General features: G+C 46.2%; 1 protein-coding gene across 5 annotated transcripts in view; it reads right to left on the reverse strand.

Annotated features, from left to right (window-relative positions):
• LOC119961975 (RNA-binding motif, single-stranded-interacting protein 1-like) overlaps positions 1-18,243 on the reverse strand; it is a 320,074-nt gene that overhangs the window by 217,204 nt on the left and 84,627 nt on the right. For all 5 annotated transcript variants that reach the window (XM_038789650.1, XM_038789649.1, XM_038789653.1 and 2 more), the window contains exon 2: positions 16,861-17,015. In XM_038789650.1, the coding sequence (XP_038645578.1) occupies positions 16,861-17,015 (155 nt within the window). The remainder of the gene's footprint in view (positions 1-16,860; positions 17,016-18,243) is intronic.

Here is an 18,243-nt window from a genome sequence, read left to right on the forward strand (position 1 = left end):
CAAAAGGCAGTAAGGGGGAAAGTGTAAGGCAGAGAAGCCATAGTCAAAAATCAAAAAGGGCGACAGTGCAAGGTACAGCTCGGTGAACAGGCCCAGTAATATTAAAAGGAATAAAACCGGAAGTATAAACATAAATGGAAAGCGACGCGGCAGGTTGTTACATGAAGATATGGGTTCAACGACAAGGAAAATTAGGAGAAAAATTAAGAGGAAAAATAAGTTAGAAGAGGTTACTGATCAAGGTGTTAAGATTCAAAACAGAGGTATAAAAGCCAACAGAAGTGTACTTTACCTGAATGCTCATAGTATTCGAAATAAGGTAAATGAATGGATGGCGCAAATCATCGTGAATGACTATGATTTAGTGGCCATATACTATTTAGTGGCCATTAAAGGATGGTCACGACTGGGAGTTAAATATCCAAGGGTATCAAACTATACAGAAGGACAGAGTGGATGGTAAGGGAGGTGGTGTTATTTAAGGAAGACATCCGGGCAATAGTAAGGGATGACATCAGTGCAATGGAGGATAAGGTTGAATCCATTTGGGTGGAAATCAGGGATAGTAAGGCAAAAAAGTCACTGATAGGAGTAGTCTATAGGCCACCAAATAGTAACATTATGGTGGGGCAGGCAATAAACAAAGAAATAACGTATGCATGTAGAAATGGTAGAGCAGTTATCATGGGGGATTTTAATCGACATGTCGATTGGTTTAACCAGGTCGGTCAAGGCAGCCTGGAGGAGGAGTTTATAGAATGTATCCGCGATAGTTTCCTAGAACAGTATGTAATGGAACCTACGAGGGAACAAGCGGTCCTAGATCTGGTCCTGTGTAATGAGACAGGATTGATTCATGATCTCATAGTTAGGGATCCTCTCGGAAATAGCAATCACAATATGGTGGAATTTAAAATAAAGATGGAGGGTGAGAAGGTAAGATCAAACACTAGTATTCTGTGCTTAAACAAAGGAGATTACAATGGGTTGAGAGAAGAGCTAGCTAAGGTAGACTGGGAGCAAAGACTTTATGGTGAAACAGTTGAAGAACAATGGAGAGCCTTCCAAGCAATTTTTCATAGTGCTCAGCAAAGGTTTATACCAACAAAAAGGAAGGACGATAGAAAGAGGGAAAATCGACCGTGGATAGCTAAGGAAATAAGGGAGAGTATCAAATTGAAGGAAAAAGCATACAAAATGGCAAAGATTAGTGGGAGAAAAGAGGACTGGGAAATCTTTAGGGGGCAACAGAAAGGTCCTAAAAAAGCTATAAAGAAGAGTAAAATAGATTATGAGAATAAACTTGCTCAGAATATAAAAACAGATAGTAAAAGTTTCTACAAATATATAAAACAAAACAGAGTGGCTAAGGTAAATATTGCTCCTTTAGAGGATGAGAAGGGAGATTTAATAATGGGAGATGAGGAAATGGCTGAGGAACTGAACAGGTATTTTGGGTCGGTCTTCACAGTGGCAGACACAAATAACATGCCAATGACTGATGGAAATGAGGCTATGACAAGTGAGGACCTGGAGATGATTGTTATCACTAAGGAGGTTGTGATGGGCAAGCTAACGGGGCTAAAGGTAGACAAGTCTCCTGGCCCTGGTGAAATCCATCCCAGAGTGCTAAAAGAGATGGCTAGGGAAATTGCAAATGCACTAGTGATAATTTACCAAAATTTACTATACTCTGGGGAGGTCCCGGCGGATTGGATATTAGCAAACGTGACACCACTGTTTAAAAAAGGAGGTAGGCAGAAAGCGGGTAATTATAGGGCTGTTAGCTTAACTTCGGTAGTAGGGAAGATGCTGGAATCTATCATCAAGGAAGAAATAGCGAGGCATCTGGATGGAAATTGTCCCATTGGGCAGACGCAGCATGGGTTGATAAAGGGCAGGTTGTGCCCAACTAGTTCAGTGGAATTTTTTGAAGACATTACCAGTGCAGTAGATAACGGGGAGCCAATGGATGTGGTATATCTGGATTTCCAGAAAGCTTTTGACAAGGTGCCACACAAAAGGTTGCTGCATAAGATAAAGATGCATGGCATTAAGGGTAAAGTCGTAGCATGGATAGAGGATTGGTTAATTAATACAAAGTAAAGAGTGGGGATTAATGGTTGTTTCTCTGGTTGGCAATCATTGGCTAGTGGTGTCCCTCAGGGATCAGTGTTGGGCCCACAATTGTTCACAATTTACATAGATGATTTGGAGTTGGGGACCAAGGGCAATGTGTCCAAGTTGCAGACAACACTGAGATGAGTGGTAAAGCAAAAAGTTCAGAGGATACCGGAAGCCTGGATAGGTTAAGTGAATGGGCAATGTTCTGTCAGATGGAGTACATTGTTGACAAATGTGAGGTTATCCATTTTGGTCGGAATAACAGCAAAAGAGATTATTATTTAAATGATAAAATATTAAAACATGCTGCTCTGCAAAGAGACTTGGGTGTGCTAGTACATGAGTCGCAAAAAGTTGGTTTACAGGTGCAACTGGTGATTAAGAAGGCAAATGGAGTTTTTTCCTTCCTTGCTAGAGGGATGGAGTTTAAGACAAGGGAGGTTATGCTGCAATTGTATAAGGTGTTAATGAGGCCACACCTGGAATATTGTATTCAGTTTTGGTCTCCTTACCTGAGAAAGGACGCAATGGCACTGGAGGGTGTGTAGAGGAGATTCACTAGGTTAATCCCAGAGCTGAAGGGGTTGGATTACGAGGAGATGTTGAGTAGACTGGGACTGTACTCGTTGGAATTTCGAAGGATGCGGGGGAATCTTATAGAAACATATAAAATTTTGAAGGAACTAGATAGGAAAGATGCGGGCAGGTTGTTTCCACTGGCGGGTGAACTAGGGGGCATAGCCTCAAAATAAGGGGAAGTAGATTTAGGACTGAGCTTAGGAGGATCTTCTTCACCCAAAGGGTTGTGAATCTATATAATTCCTTGCCCACTGAAGCAGTTGAGGTTTCTTCATTGAATGTTTTTAAGATAAAGATAGATAGTTTTTTGAAGAATAAAGGGATTAAGGGTTATGGTGTTCGGGCCGGAAAGTGGAGCTGAGGCCACAAAAAATCAGCCATGATCTCAATGAATGGCGGAGCAGGTTCGAGGGGCCAGTGGCCTACTCCTGCTCCTAGTTCTTATGTTATATCCAACTCCATACCCCCTTCCCACAGCACCTTCCCTTGCAATGACAGAAGGTGCAACACCTGCCCCACTACCTCCTCGTTCCTCATCATTCAAGGCACCAAACAATCCTATCAGGTAAAGCTTCATTTCACTTGCACCTTTTCAATTTGGTTTATTGTATTCGCAATGCAGTCTCCTCTACATTGGAGACACTAAACACAGACTGGGTGACCGCTTTGTGGAACAGTTTTGCTCAGTCGGCAGGATGACCCCAACCTTCCTGTTGCTTGCCATTTTAACTCAGCATCTTGCTCTCATGTCCACATGTCCATCCTGGACCTGCTGCAAAGCTCCAGTGAAGCCTGGCACATACTGGAGGAACAGCTGCACGTTGCAGCCCTGAGGACTCAATGATGCCGTTTGGCAACTTCAGATTGTGACCTTTCTTCTCCAAATTCAATCCCTTTTTTTAAAGATCCCATACATGTATTGCCCCCCCCCCCTCCCCAAACCTCCCTATCCGTCTGCCTCCCACACCAGGCCATCTGTCTTTTGTTCCTAAGGTTGCTACATTTTGTTGCAGTCTCGCACAGTTCGACTTTCTCCCTTTCTTTAGTTCTGACGAAGAGCCAAAAGGATCCGAAACATTAACTCTGTTTTCTCTCCTTCAAGATGCTGCCAGACCTGCGCGGGTGAGCTGTACTGGAAAACGCGGCTGACACACCGCAGAATCCCACCCACATTCCTTTTATCTGTGGAAGAGTGGTTTGCTACTAAAAATTACAAGGACTGTGAAGACCAATCAAAGCAAGCTAGTTTTGAGGTGTTTTTCTTGAGCACTGTATTTTCTTCCATTCCCCTCCTCGCGATGAAGTATAATTTCAATGATGCCAGCAGTCCTCAAGCCATGTTTTATGCATTATTCTCATCAACTGAAAGGACCAAACCTTTTGCATTGAATTCAATATCAATTATGTATCCCGTCCAATTTTCCTTTCCATTGACGTTAATGGTTAAACAGATGCCTCCCATTTACCACCCATGCCAATATTGAAAGTTATTTGCAATAAATGTTGGCATGTTAGTTCATTATTCATGCCATCATATCTCTTATGATCTGGTCCCGATTTCTTGCAAGCCAGATCTATGCAGATATGAGGGGAACAGACTAAAAACTGATAGGAAAACAGAAAAAACGATCTCTGAGAAACAGATAAGAGCTCCTCTGTTAGTTGTTTTGTGAGCAATCCAAACTGACGCAGGAGAAAAACCCACGTTGTTATTCATGCCATTGAGTCTTTTAGAATTGAAGCAAAATGTTATGGACATTATCAAAATCCTTTCACTTTAAATTTCTAATAAGATCATAATAAGTGCTAGCTTTGCATAATGTGACCACAGTACAGATTACAAGAACTATTTATGGGCAAGTAGCAAGTAGCTTACCTATCAAAGCAAGAGGAAATACCAAAGGAAATTATACATTTTACAGCAGAGCTTGGGAATAGAATTGTGAAGAAAATTGTTTCTGACAGAAAGTAAAACAAAGAGGGAATAAAAGATTGAGCGAAAGGTTGTGCTTGACAGAACTATAGTACACAGACAGGAGAAACGAGGAGCAGAGAGAAAAGGCAGGTAGAGCATAAAATATATCTCATTAATTCTTTATTTGCGCAGTCAATTAACATCAGTGGTGATAACTGGCTGTGGGCACAACGTGAAATCTCTTATTACAATAGAATTTTGAAGTGAAATTACACATTTTGTTTAAAAAGATGACTTGATAAGATCTGTGTAGCACAAATAATGTTGCGATAAATATCCCAACGAGTTCCACAGAACTGTAATCGAACAAAAAATATTCCAAGTCACAGAAGATCTTAGGAGGTGTGAGCAAACGTTGGGTTGAAAAAAGGTGAATTTTAAGCAAAGTATAAAAAGAAAGTATGGTGCCGAGGCTAAGGGAAGTAGTTCCAAGAGGCATCTGAAAGCATGGCAATCACTAGTGGTGCAAAGAGGAGGTGGGAGATTTTCAAAATGTGAATTAGATTAGAGTTTGGAGGGGAGTGGGGAAACAGTGTCAAGTTGAACTTAAGTAACAGACGAAGGGAGAATAAGGTCATGATTTAAACATAAGCTTAATGATTTTAAATTTGAAGTGATAGGGTACTAGACCTAGTATGCGCTAGAGAGATCAAGGCAATGTGTGAACAGGTGATACAAACATAAGAAATAGAAGCAAGAGTAAGCCATTCTGCAGTTTGAGCCTGTTCCATCATTCAATCGGATCATGGATGATCTTCAATTCCAACCCTCAGCCTTCCTGCCATATCCCTTGATGCCACTAGTATCCAAAAATCTATTGAGCATCGTCACGGAGTCATAACAAAACAAATGGAAGCCATTCAGCCCATCAAGTCCATGCAAGCTCTCTGTAGAGCAATCTAGTCGGGTCCATTCTCCCGTTGTAGACCTGAAGGTTAAGTGCTCATCGAATTTCCCTTTGTAATCATTGATCATCTCTGGTTACATCATTCTCGCTGGCAATGAGTACCAGGTTAATTAACATTTGTTGCATACAAACGCCCCAATTCTGAATCCCTTAGTCCTTGTAGCATCAGCAAATGGGAAAAACTTTTATTTGTCTATCTAACTAAACCTAGCTAAACCTGTGATTATCAAGTATACCTTCATCAAATCTCTCAATCACCTTTGCTCAAAGATCCCCTGTGCTTTGTTAACCATTCTTAATATGTCTTGCCACCTTCAAAGATTTGTATATGAACCACCAACCTGCCCGCCTCTGCCCTTGTACACTTTCTAGAACTGTCCCATTTATTCTATATTGTTCTCACTATCTCTTCTGCCAAAATGCATCACTACACACAGCTCTGTATTAAACCTTTCTGCCCATTCTGCTTGATTATGACATGTTGCATTCGATGGGTATCATTCTCATTGTTGCCACACTGCCAGATTTGGTACCTCTGGCACATTTTAGTCTCTTTTCCAATATTCAAGTCATAAATATTCAGAAAAAAAGTGTTCCTAGCAGTGAACCTTGTAGATCACCACCGTCCACCATTTTCCAGACTGAAAAACAACCATTTACCATATCTTGTTGTTCCTGTCCTTAAGTAATCTTTTTCTATCAAGCTGACACTGTCCCTCCTATTCCATGAGCCTCCACTGTGCTCCACAAAGACTCCAGCTTGGAAACCCTGAGCATGAGTTCAAGTAGCGAGAGACGTTCTTCAACATGGTCACCGCAGAAAGAGAAAGTGTCCTGAAGTTACCACATGGCACAGGAATTGCAAGCTACAGGACTCAGCTGGCATCTAAGATCAAAGATTCCTCTTTTAGAATCTAGTAGGTACCTTGTGTATAATATTCCATCAGACGTCAGGCCGGACAAAATCGGGCAAGGCGATTGGGCGGAGAATCGGTCGTGAGGCCAAAATCATGACTGGCACCCGTCAGAATGCCATGCTCCGGTGCCTCGACAGCGTGACAATGTATTCTACTCCGCACGCACAGTAAATGCCGGCTGCATATCATTAGTGGGCCTGACCCGGTATTCTCCGACTCAACGGGATGAGTGTGCTCCAGTGCAACCAGTGCCATCTTGTTTGCGTGGATGAGTGTGTGTGGGGAGTGGAGTGCTTATATGCGGCTGCAGCTTGTCAGCCTCTTGAATGTCAATCCTAACCCCAGCAAATCTGATACTGATTTTCAATGGAATAACTCATGCTCCATGTGGCGCCGGTGCTAGTCCATTAACGTTTCCGGAATTGCTCCGGGACTGGCACCAATTTTGCTGTTGTAGAAGTCCCCCAATTCTGTCCCAGTGTCCAAGTCTCTGAAAAGGAGAATCCCACCCCTCATCTTTCACGGTCTCCTACTGCCTCTCTGCGACTGTTCCTTGCTTTTTAAAAAGAATATCTAACATCATTCCATTGAAATTACAGAATCTGGACATGACTCTGAAAGAGGGGCTTCAGCAGCGGACTGAGGTGGGGGATATTACAAAGCTGGCTTATTTGTTATGCAGAATCTACAGGATCAGAAATTTATCGGGGTTGAAAAGATGTTGAAGCTGCCAACAATCTGGTTCAGTCGGAGGCAGTGACAAAGCAGACCAATGATATTTGTGGGAAAGATCCAGAGTTTGTGGTAAAATCATTTTAGCATTAACAATGGTACAAACAGCGGCTCATCAAAGATTAGGGGCGCGATTCTCCGCTGCCCAGGCCGGGTGGGAGAATCGCGGGAGGACCGCTCTGGCACCCCCCCCCCAAAATGGCGCATCACATTTTGCGACATGCCGCTCGGAGAATCGCCGCTCGCCGTTTTTCACGCCGACCGGCGATTCTCCAGCCCAGATGGGCCGAGCGGCCTGCCCTTCCCGACCTGTTTACGCCGGCAGCAACCACACCTGGTCGCTGCCGGCGTGAACATAGGTGAGTTTGGGGCCTGTGGGGGGCAGAGAGGGGATCGAGCATCACGGCCGTGCTCGGGAGGGGACTGGCCCGCGATCGGTGCCCACCGATCGTTGGGCCGGCGTCTCCAAGAGACGCACTTTTCCCCTCCGCCGCCCCGCAAGATCAAGCCGCCACATCTTGCGGGGCAGCGGAGGGGAAGACGGCTGACGTCACATAGACGCCGCCGGCCGCGCATTATCGGTGCGCCGCCTTGACACCAGCGTCAAGGCCCGGCGGCTGAGTTACACGAAACGCTACTCCTAGCCCCCCCGGGGAGGTGGAGAATAGGGGACGAGGAGCGGCCTCCAATGCCGTCGTGAAACACTCCGGGTTTCACGATGGCGTCGGCCGTTGCGGAGAATTACGCCCCAGGTGTCAAAACATTTGTCTTGACCACACAGTAGCCGGAGATTTGCAAGAGGTAGAGAAGAGGTGGAGCTTAGCTTGTGGGAGATGTTGCATTAAATGATTAAGTTGTTTACTGTGCTTAAATCCCTCATTATTTCAGTTGCTTCCTTCACAGTTTATTCAACACCCTAAATAGAAATGCTTGGTGTTGACACTGGATGAAATAAGTACAATAATATTACTTTTCCCAACATCTTCATAAACAATATCCTCATTCATACCCAACAAAATCCATGTCAAAAACATCATGCGGATTTAGCCTGAACATAAAACTCAAGGACATCTGGGTTTATGGCAGTTAATTGAATAATTTATTTTTCCCCTCCCCCACATAGACAAATATCAACTATCTTGCAAGACCCTTACAGAGATAGACAGACACACAGACAGAAACAGACTTATCAAGTCAAGAAGACTGATGTTCCGAAAATGCTTGTTGTGCAAAGAGAATTAAGAAGGTATCGTGCAATCTGTAAACAATTAACTGATGTGATCCATGGCTCATGTCGCGAGTCAGAAGGTTGTGGGTTAAGTCCCACTGTAGGGTGCGAGCACAACACCTGAGGCCAAATATTAATCTGATTGTGTCTGCCCTCTCATCTGGGCCTAAAATATCCCATAGCACTATTTTGAAGAAGTGCAGGGTATCCCAGCTATATTCATCCCTCAGACATCAGCACTAAAATCTGATTCCTTGACCAATATCACATTGTCGACTTTGGGAGCTTTGTGTGCAACTTGCATGTCATGTTTCCTGCATTCCCGGCCCCACGATTCGGAGATGCCAACCTGACCAGACTGCTGGTGCTGTGGAGTCCAGACAGGATACCCTGTTCCCCCGAGAGGGTCTGAGGATCAGCCACACGACAGCCAGTGCTGCCTGAGAGGCAGTGGCAGAGTCTGTCAGCGGCGCGAGGCGTCTCCAGGGGGACTACCATCCTATGCCCCAAGAAGAACAACGACCTCCACCAGACGCATGGGTGCGTTGGCTTTGGCTCACTGGCATAATCCCACCTGCCCCCTCCCCCGCCTCACCAGCTCAATACTGTGCCTGTGTCCCAACACACCCTGGAACTCACCTGCGCACCCCACCCATGCCAAGCGGCAGTGCCCATGCCTGACCCCCCACCAGATCCCGCACCCCATCCCCCACCCCCCCACCGTGATGCATGAAGAGTACCCCCACACCAATGATGCATGAAGAGGACCCTCATCCCACTGCCCCGCGATGTGTGCGGCTCACAACGCCCTTTCTCTGTCTCCACAAGAGAGGTTGTCCGACAACAGATGGGAAAGGGCTCAGACGGGTAGCGGTGTGTCGAACATCAGAGTGGTCACCCCTACAAGGAAGGGGCCTTGGAGTTTGTGGGCGCGGCCGAGGACAGATCGGTCACCGACATCAAAATTGGCCTGCGTCGCAGAGGTGAGTATCCACCAGCCTCCACACAGATGACCTGTCACACGTGAGCTGTTCACGTTAAATATGCTGAACATTCCCTCTCACTGTCCATTCTCCCGCAGGATCCCGCACCATCTGATGGTGCCAGCCTATCCACCCCTCACACCCCCCATCCCCACCGCCGCCTTCCAACCAGGGTGTAACCCTCGCCTTCCAACCAGGGTGTGACCCTCGCCTTCCAACCAGGGTGTAACCCTCGCCTTCCAACCAGGGTGTAACCCCCTCCTCCAACCAGGGTGTAACCCCCTCCTCCAACCAGGGTGTGACCCCCGCCTTCCAACCAGGGTGTAACCCTCACAGCGCCGGCCCTAGGGTTGCTGGCGCCCTGGGCAAGCTGAACTTCGGCGCCCTTCGGGGGGGGTCGAGTCGGGTCGGGGGGGGGGGGGGGGGGGGGGGGGGGGGGTCGGGGGGGTCGGGTCGGGTTGACATTGATCCTGAGCTGCTGCGACCTGTCTGGTAGTGGTACATGAATTTTAGTTGCTGTATCTATGCTCTGGATATATATTAACATTACCTGTCTAATAATTTTTCGCTAAAGGAGCACGGACGAATTCAGGCCTCTGAAATTGTAGCTTCTCTGCCTGTGGCCATGTGGCCATCCGCCATGTTTGTGCGGGGCGACCTGGGGAAGGGCGGCCACCGCGCATGCGCTGGTTGGCACCGGCCCAACTGCGCATGCGCGGGACTGAGTCTTTTACGCGGCGCCGGGTCTCTGACGCCGGTCACGCACTCCTTGATGGCACCCCCCAGCACATGGCGCCCCGGGCGACTGCCCGAGTTGCCGGTACCTTGAGCCGGCCCTGAACCCTCGCCTTCCAACCAGGGTGTGACCCTCGCCTTCCAACCAGGGTGTAACCCCTTCCTCCAACCAGGGTGTAACCCTCGCCTTCCAACCAGGGTGTGACCCTCGCCTTCCAACCAGGGTGTAACCCTCGCCTTCCAACCAGGGTGTAACCCCCTCCTCCAACCAGGGTGTGACCCCCGCCTTCCAACCAGGGTGTAACCCTCGCAGCGCCGGCCCTAGGGTTGCTGGCGCCCTGGGCAAGCTGAACTTCGGCGCCCTTCGGGGGGGTCGGGTCGGGGGGGTCGGGTCGGGTTGACATTGATCCTGAGCTGCTGTGACCTGTCTGGTAGTGGTACATGAATTTTAGTTGCTGTATCTATGCTCTGGATATATATTAACATTACCTGTCTAATATTTTTCGCTAAAGGAGCACGGAAGAATTCAGGCCTCTGAAATTGTAGCTTCTCTGCCTGTGGCCATGTGGCCATCCGCCATGTTTGTGCGGGGCGGCCTGGGGAAGGGCGGCCACCGCGCATGCGCTGGTTGGCACCGGCCCAACTGCGCATGCGCGGGACCCGAGTCTTTTACGCGGCGCCGGGTCTCTGACGCCGGTCACGCACTCCTTGATGGCGTCCCCCAGCACATGTTGCCCCGGGCGACTGCCCGAGTTGCCGGTACCTTGAGCCGGCCCTGAACCCTCGCCTTCCAACCAGGGTGTGACCCTCGCCTTCCAACCAGGGTGTAACCCCCTCCTCCAACCAGGGTGTGACCCCCGCCTTCCAACCAGGGTGTGACCCCCGCCTTCCAACCAGGGTGTAACCCTCGCCTTCCAACCAGGGTGTAACCCTCGCCTTCCAACCAGGGTGTAACCCCCGCCTTCCAACAAGGGTGTAACCCTCGCCTTCCAACCAGGGTGTAACCCCCACCTTCCAACCAGGGTGTAACCCCCTCCTCCAACCAGGGTGTGACCCCCGCCTTCCAACCACGGTGTAACCCTCGCCTTCCAACTATGGTGCCCTCATCCCCACCCCCCGCCCCCCACCTTCCAAGAGAAAACTTGGATTTAGATTGGTTTATTGTCACGTGTACCAAGGTACAATGAAAAGTATTGTTCCGCGTGAAGTTCAAACAGAAAAGAAAATACAAAAAGAAAATATACAGGGTAAATATAAAATTCGCAATGTAAATACATAGACACAAGAGTTGGGTGAAGCTAACACAGGCACGGGTGAAGCATACAGGTGTGTTGTACTAATCAATAGAGAAGATGTGTGAAGAGATCAGATCAGTCCATAAGACGATCGGTTATGAGTCTGGTAACAGTGGGGAAGAGAGCTCCGAGGATGCCACCATCAATGTGTCATAGCTATCATCCCACCCTCCACCAGCGCAGTAGGCAACAGTAGTGGACAGGCTCAATATGATGTGCACCACACAGTTGCTGATGCACATCAGGTGGAGGCAGTAATATCCAGGGGGACAGCAGTCAGAGGTCTGCTGGATCCCAGGTCCCAGCTCGGTCCCAGTCAGACGCTGAGCCTCTGGAACTGTTTATAACAGAGCTGATGCAGATGCTAGGCCGTGGCCGTGATATTCAGAGAGGGTCGTCAGTGACACTCCAACGGGTCCTTGGCTGATAGGAGGAGTCCCAAAGGCTATAGGTTCAGGAGGTGGCGCTAGTAAAGAGTGGCACCGAGGCCAACACTGCTAGGGTGGCAACAGCAATGCAAAGCTTGGAGCACAATTTGTGGTGTCCAAGGCGTTGTTCAGTCAGTGACTGACATGGCTGAGGGCCTCGACTGCATGTCCCAGTCGCTGACAGACGTGTCCCTGACACAGGTGGACCTTGCCAAGGCCGTGCGGTGCATGTCCCATTCTCAGGTAGGCATTGCCAAGGCGCTGCAGAGCATGTCCCAGTCTCAGGTAGGCATTGCTCTAGAGCATTTCCCACGGTGTGTGATATGGGGAGAGGGGGTGAGATGACAAATGAAGCCACATCCTATGTGAAGTGCGAGAGGTACTCTAGGCTTGTTGGATGGAGATTAGTCTTAATTCGTGATTATTGGTTTCGCGCTACGCTGCAGTGATCCTGATTGCGCCAACAGGAGTGGGCCGGTGTAATCATAAATCGATCAGCGCCTGGCACACTACACTCCCGCGGTCTAACCGGCTCGCCCAGATTCGCGCCCAGAGTGGTGTGGCCGTTATATCACACCCAGGGTTTCTTTGTGAATTAGAAGGACAAAGGTAATTACTCACTCTCTGTGCTTAACCATTTACATGCGCATTGCAAAGAAACTAATTTGGCAAGCATGATTTTAAACAAAAAGGGATTTGTTTTTATTGCGTTAAAAACCCACCCAGGTGAAGATGTGAAACATTTAAAAAGCTAAACCCGTGGCCGGCCTTTGCAACCCATTCACACGCAGACAAGAATGGAAAATTACATATTATACAGTAGCAAGTTACTTTCTTAGCCAAACTAAAGTTCAATGGCGATACCTTTGCTGGTATCAGAGGTTGTGGCAGAAGTTGTTTCACAGTGGAAAATGCAGCAGTGGAGTTGAAGTCTGGAAACCGTCACTTTTTAAAACGTGATCCGCCTTTTCCAAAACCATGATGATTTTCGCACCTGAGGCTCCTTTCAATAGAAATTCGCCATTGTGCTGAATTTTTAAACTGACAGAGATAGGGCTTTGACTTGAGAAGGAGAGAAGCAGAGGTTTACTGCTTCTAGACGGCTGTTTAAGCTACTGTATTAAAATAGATTTCTAGTCTTATTCTAGTCACATGCCCTCTCTCTCCATAATTTCAGAAGGCATTTGCTCAGCTGATACTGTCCCATGGTCAAGTATTAAATTCTGTCAATGTCCCAGCCATTAGCTTCTGAATGATTCATTATCCACCTTGATTAGATCAGAAAAACATCTTTTCATGTAGCTATTGTGCTAGTGGGGGGCGCGGTAGCACAGTGGTTAGCACTGTTGCTTCACAGTGTCAGGTCCCAGGTTCGATTCCCGGCTTGGATCACTGTCTGTGCGGAGCCTGCATGTTCTCCCTGTGTCTGTGTGGGTTTCCTCCGGGTGCTCTGGTTTCCACCCAGAAGTCCTGAAGGATGTGCTGTTAGGTAATTTGGACATTCTGAATTCTCCCTCTGTGGATCCGAACAGGAATGTGGCGACTCGGGGCTTTTCACAGTAACTTCATTGCAGTGTTAATGTAAGCCTACTTGTGACAATAAAGATTATTATATTATATTAGTAGCACTTCTGTCTCTACTTGAGAGGTAGCCGTACAGAAATCCAAATGTGAGGTCCAGTGTGGTTTCAGGAAATATTTTGATGTAGTTATTGACATCAGCAGGTGTGAAATTCCATGAGGGTGACTGGGCATGTCTTAAGTGCATTGGAGCCTACCAGAAACTCGTTAACTTCCAATACCAGGCATCAGGTAACCTGTGGCAGCCATCTTAAGTCAGTGTCCTTTTAAACAGTTTAATATATAATTTGCTCAGCTGATGAAATTGAAGATTAATATCACTCATGTGCAAATAACATCATCGTGACACCTCCAGCTAATGAGGAATGAAATGCAAATTTCATTGAGTGTTTCATTTGCAGACATGCAAATGTTAAAAGAATTGAAAATAACACAGGCAACAACCATTCACACCTTTAATCTAATTGCATCGGTTCTGCTCTACTGGAGTTTTGATATCCAGATGATCCTAAACTGGGTTAGACTCTGGATACATTGATTCCCTTTCAGGGTGTTGACCACAAACAAAACCTGAAAAGATCAGGTGTGCATCAGGTTTCTGAATTTGCTTTATTCTTTTGGTATGACAGATAACCTTAATGCTTTTTCCTTGTTGTAACCCTGGATAAAGTCTACTCTAAAAGATGGCTGCTAGCTCTCGGTTTTCTGGCAACAGCCAAGCTGCTCTTAGTTACCTGGAGGGTAAGGTTATTCTGTACCTCCCATTGGCTCTGCCTTCATGCTGCTTCGCACACAGCCTTTTAGTATACAAATTTTTGTGATTGCTAGCCTGGTCTGCTCTGATCGGTTTTAACCCTCGATTGTCCACCTCTGTAGCCCGTGAATTTATTAGCTCAATCCCAGGCACTTTTACCCCCTGTAGGAATTCTGGACTGGCATCTGGGCTTCATTTTGAATGGATTTTACATCAACACTGCTGTCCTGGTTGAGGTTTAAAAAAACTTGGTCTGTTTTGTCTTGCTTAACAATGGTTCAAATTGTATGGGTTTTGCTGATATTCTTATGGTCTCCAAAGGATTAGCGGTGGGCCCCTTTCCGTCCACGTTTGTTTCAGGATCGGGCTTTCCCCTGACTTCTTCCATGTCACCTAGAATGCTACTGTCCCTCAGTGGATGTTCAGCCTCCTGCTGTACTCCCCTGTGGCTCTTCAGCTGAGTGGGGCACCGCCCTCACTCTTTCTTGGTCGAGTTGAGAGCTTCCCCCATCCCCATTCAAATCTGCCATTAAGGTGTCTGCTAAACAGATCACCGGCTCTCGAGTGCCATGACCAGTTATAACATTTCAAATCTCCTGGGTTTTGGACAAAACTAACTCCACCTCCTTAAGCTATTATTTTTTACTCCTCGACAGACAGAATCTTTAAATCCCCATCTGTCCTAAAAAGGCACTGCCCTGAAAATGTGGACATTTTGACGTACTGTAGCATTGAACATATGAAAGCCGAGACTTGACTTTTACATTTATGTCTAGGGATAACATAGTCCCCTCTTCCAATTGCTCATTTTGGGCTGGATTCTTCTGCCCCACCCACCTCAAGAATGCCACAGTCGAGTCACGGACAATAGAGAAGCCTATTGCCCTCGGGCAGGATTCTGCAGTCACCGGGCGGATGTGGACGGAGAATCCCGCCCATTGTCTGTGAATTCAAATCTCAGATGTTAGTCCCTAAATTTCCGTTACACCCAAGTGAGGTGGGACACAAAAAGAATCCCGTGTCCGACCAACTCCAAGTCTGACCAGGATTGGATATTTTTGTGAATTTAGACGATGAAGGTATTTACTCATTGTCTGTGCTTAACCAATTAGGAAATCAAACTTCTGCATACTTATTCAATGCTCAACCCCAAAATATCAGTCACCACTGGATTTAATGCAGTTGCTTTCATCTCAACTTTGAATTTGGGCCCTAAAGTTGTCCATGGCCAATGGCCAGATTTTGTAGCAGTAATGCCAGTGAAACTGTCAGCAACATTTGGAGTGCTCACATGAACATAATCATGCAGAAATCCAGAAACTGCTGTCAGTGATCCTCCGCTTCATTTGAGTCATCCCAGACAGTAAAGGGAAATCTATGAATTCGCAAGAAAATGCACTTTTTGCTGTTAGTCTTGCTTTAAAAATTCTTTAAAAAGTTACAACTTGGCGACTCCATTACAACTACCAAGCACCCTGTTTGGTCCCCGGAAGCTAATATTATTTTTGTGGAATGTCAGTTTTCTCCATTATGATTTTAAAAAGTTTGCTTGTCTTTATTTTAGCTTCCATCTTAATCATATCCATTTATTTTATTATCCAATAATTTTGTTTTTAACTTCCTGTTATACTGATGCAATTGGCTGCTTACCTGTTTGCTAACATCACTGCAGCTGCACACCAAAAGATCTCCTTTGAACTGGTGTCAGATTTAACTGCCTTCAGGAACAGGGAAAACCACGGCACAAAGATTATTTGATCATTGCGGGCAGCTGTCTTTGAGGTCAACGACAAGTGCTTTTGCTTGGGTGCTCACCACAAAATATGCTTAAACATCAAATTTATCCTACAGGATAGACCTTTTAAAAATAGAAAGGCTTTCTTATATTGAACAACTTTCTTTTTTAAGTTTAGAGTACCCAATTCATTTTTTCCAATTAAGGGGCAATTTAGCATGGCCAATCCACCTAGCTTGCACATTTTTAGGTTGTGGGGGTGAAATCCATGCAAACACGGGGAGAATGTGCAAACTCCACACGGACAGTGACCCAGAGCCGGATCGAACCTAGGACCTCGGCGACGTGAGGCTGCAGGGCTAACCCACTGCACCACCCGTGCTGCCCTTATATTGAACAACTTAACCCGATTGTCATTATCTTTTCAGTAACAGGTGGTCATTGAAACATCATTTTAACTTTCGTAATGTTTATAATGATGTTACAAATCAGTGTTACAGCCAATTAGTCAACAACCTGTGCGCATGAGACAACAAATTCAGTTTTAATTCTTAAATATCAATTCTACATTGATCTTTTTCTCATAAAAGAGACTCGTGAGTTATAATCCATTGAAATAAAGTTATTGAGTGAAACTGCTTCGTAGCTTGATAAATTTGAGCTCTGCACGCTAAAGACAGTCTGAATGACAGACACAGCGAAAGTGAAAGTATATCTCATGTATTTGCAAAGTAAACCCAACTGCTGTAATTGGAGTAAATTCTAGTACATACTTCTTAGTGTCATTATACAGATTATTTAAATATGAAAACAAACTATTCCTAGTTAATTGGACACACAGAACAAATGCAAATAACTATTGAATATAGGATATTTGGAGTACTTACGGCTGGCAGAGTTTCACCAGATCTTGATCAGTGGTGCCTGGTGGCAGTCCTCTGATATAAAGGTTTGTTTTGCTGAGTTGCTCCCATCCTGTATTATTGCTGCTGTTGGTGAGGGGACTTGGTGGGGCCATTGGATGGGAGGTAGGTGCACAGGGCTGCCGTTAAAAAAAAAAGAGCACAGACTGTATTGAACCTTATTCCAAGATTGTTTAGTAAACTTAAATAGGCAGACAAATATGTTCAAAATAGGATCTCAATAATTATCATGAAACAATGCTGCAGCATGAATGACAAAATATTAAAAACATAGTTCTTATTGTCTATGGTCGTGGCTGCTGGCGCAAAAACTGGAAACACGTATTGGAAATAATAGCATAAATAAATATATATATTTCCAAATTTATATGATTACAAACACTTTGAATTGAATTCATACAAATTATGATATTTATTTAATTACTCCCAGTATCCAATGGTATCAATCTAATTACCAAGATAAAAATGGCAGTGCGCCGTTCTTCTGGAAAATGTGAACAGCTGCGTTTACTGCCAATGCCGTGCATACATGCTGATGTGTTGGGCAGGCTGGGTCTATGTGGACTGCGTTTGATGCAGTGTAGCGAGAGACAGACTTCCAACACTTGATGAGATGCAACACGATTTTATTTAACATCTAACTATTTTACATATCCAACTGTGGGTTGACACGATGCTGACTTGACTGGAGACCTGATGCTAGCCGGACCAGACTTACTGACTAACACATGGTATTTGCACTGGCTATGCTCATGAGCTCTGACTGTCTCAGAGGCTGGATCCCAAGAGAGCGGGAAAACTGGTGCCCTCTGGCTTTATAGTTGTAGTAATCCACGGGAGGCAGGAGTTCCGTCACCACACCAATATTTATTTACAATAACAATATTACAGGAGCAGCTACAAACAGTGTTGCTAGCAGTCCAGTCAACTTAAGACTGCTCACAAAGCATACACAGGTGATTATATGGGCCCCCTCAATGAGCTATCATTGAGGGAGCTCATACTCCAATTGGCCAACCAATAAAGCCAACTGGAGTTCATTACACCCCTCCCCCCCAAGGTCCGAGGAATTCCTGCCAGCTGGCATTCCTCTGAGCTTCTTCCTGCTCCTCATGTCTGGGTCTGTCACCTCTGTGTCGTCCGCCGGGTCGTTCTCCGAAGTGGGCGAGGTGTACCTTATAGGTGCCCGTTTTTTCCTTGACGACCTCCTTGGAAGTTGTTCTTCCTCCTCCTCGCGGAGAGGCGTCGCGGCGGCCTCGTCGAGTGTGTCCATCTCCGACTCTGATGACTGGATGACGGGGTCTGGAGAAATTGCTCGGGGCTGGGGATCCTTTCCGTCTGGGCTAT

The sequence above is a fragment of the Scyliorhinus canicula genome, chromosome 2, assembly GCF_902713615.1.
Source record: "Scyliorhinus canicula chromosome 2, sScyCan1.1, whole genome shotgun sequence".
Lineage (NCBI taxonomy): Eukaryota > Metazoa > Chordata > Chondrichthyes > Carcharhiniformes > Scyliorhinidae > Scyliorhinus > Scyliorhinus canicula.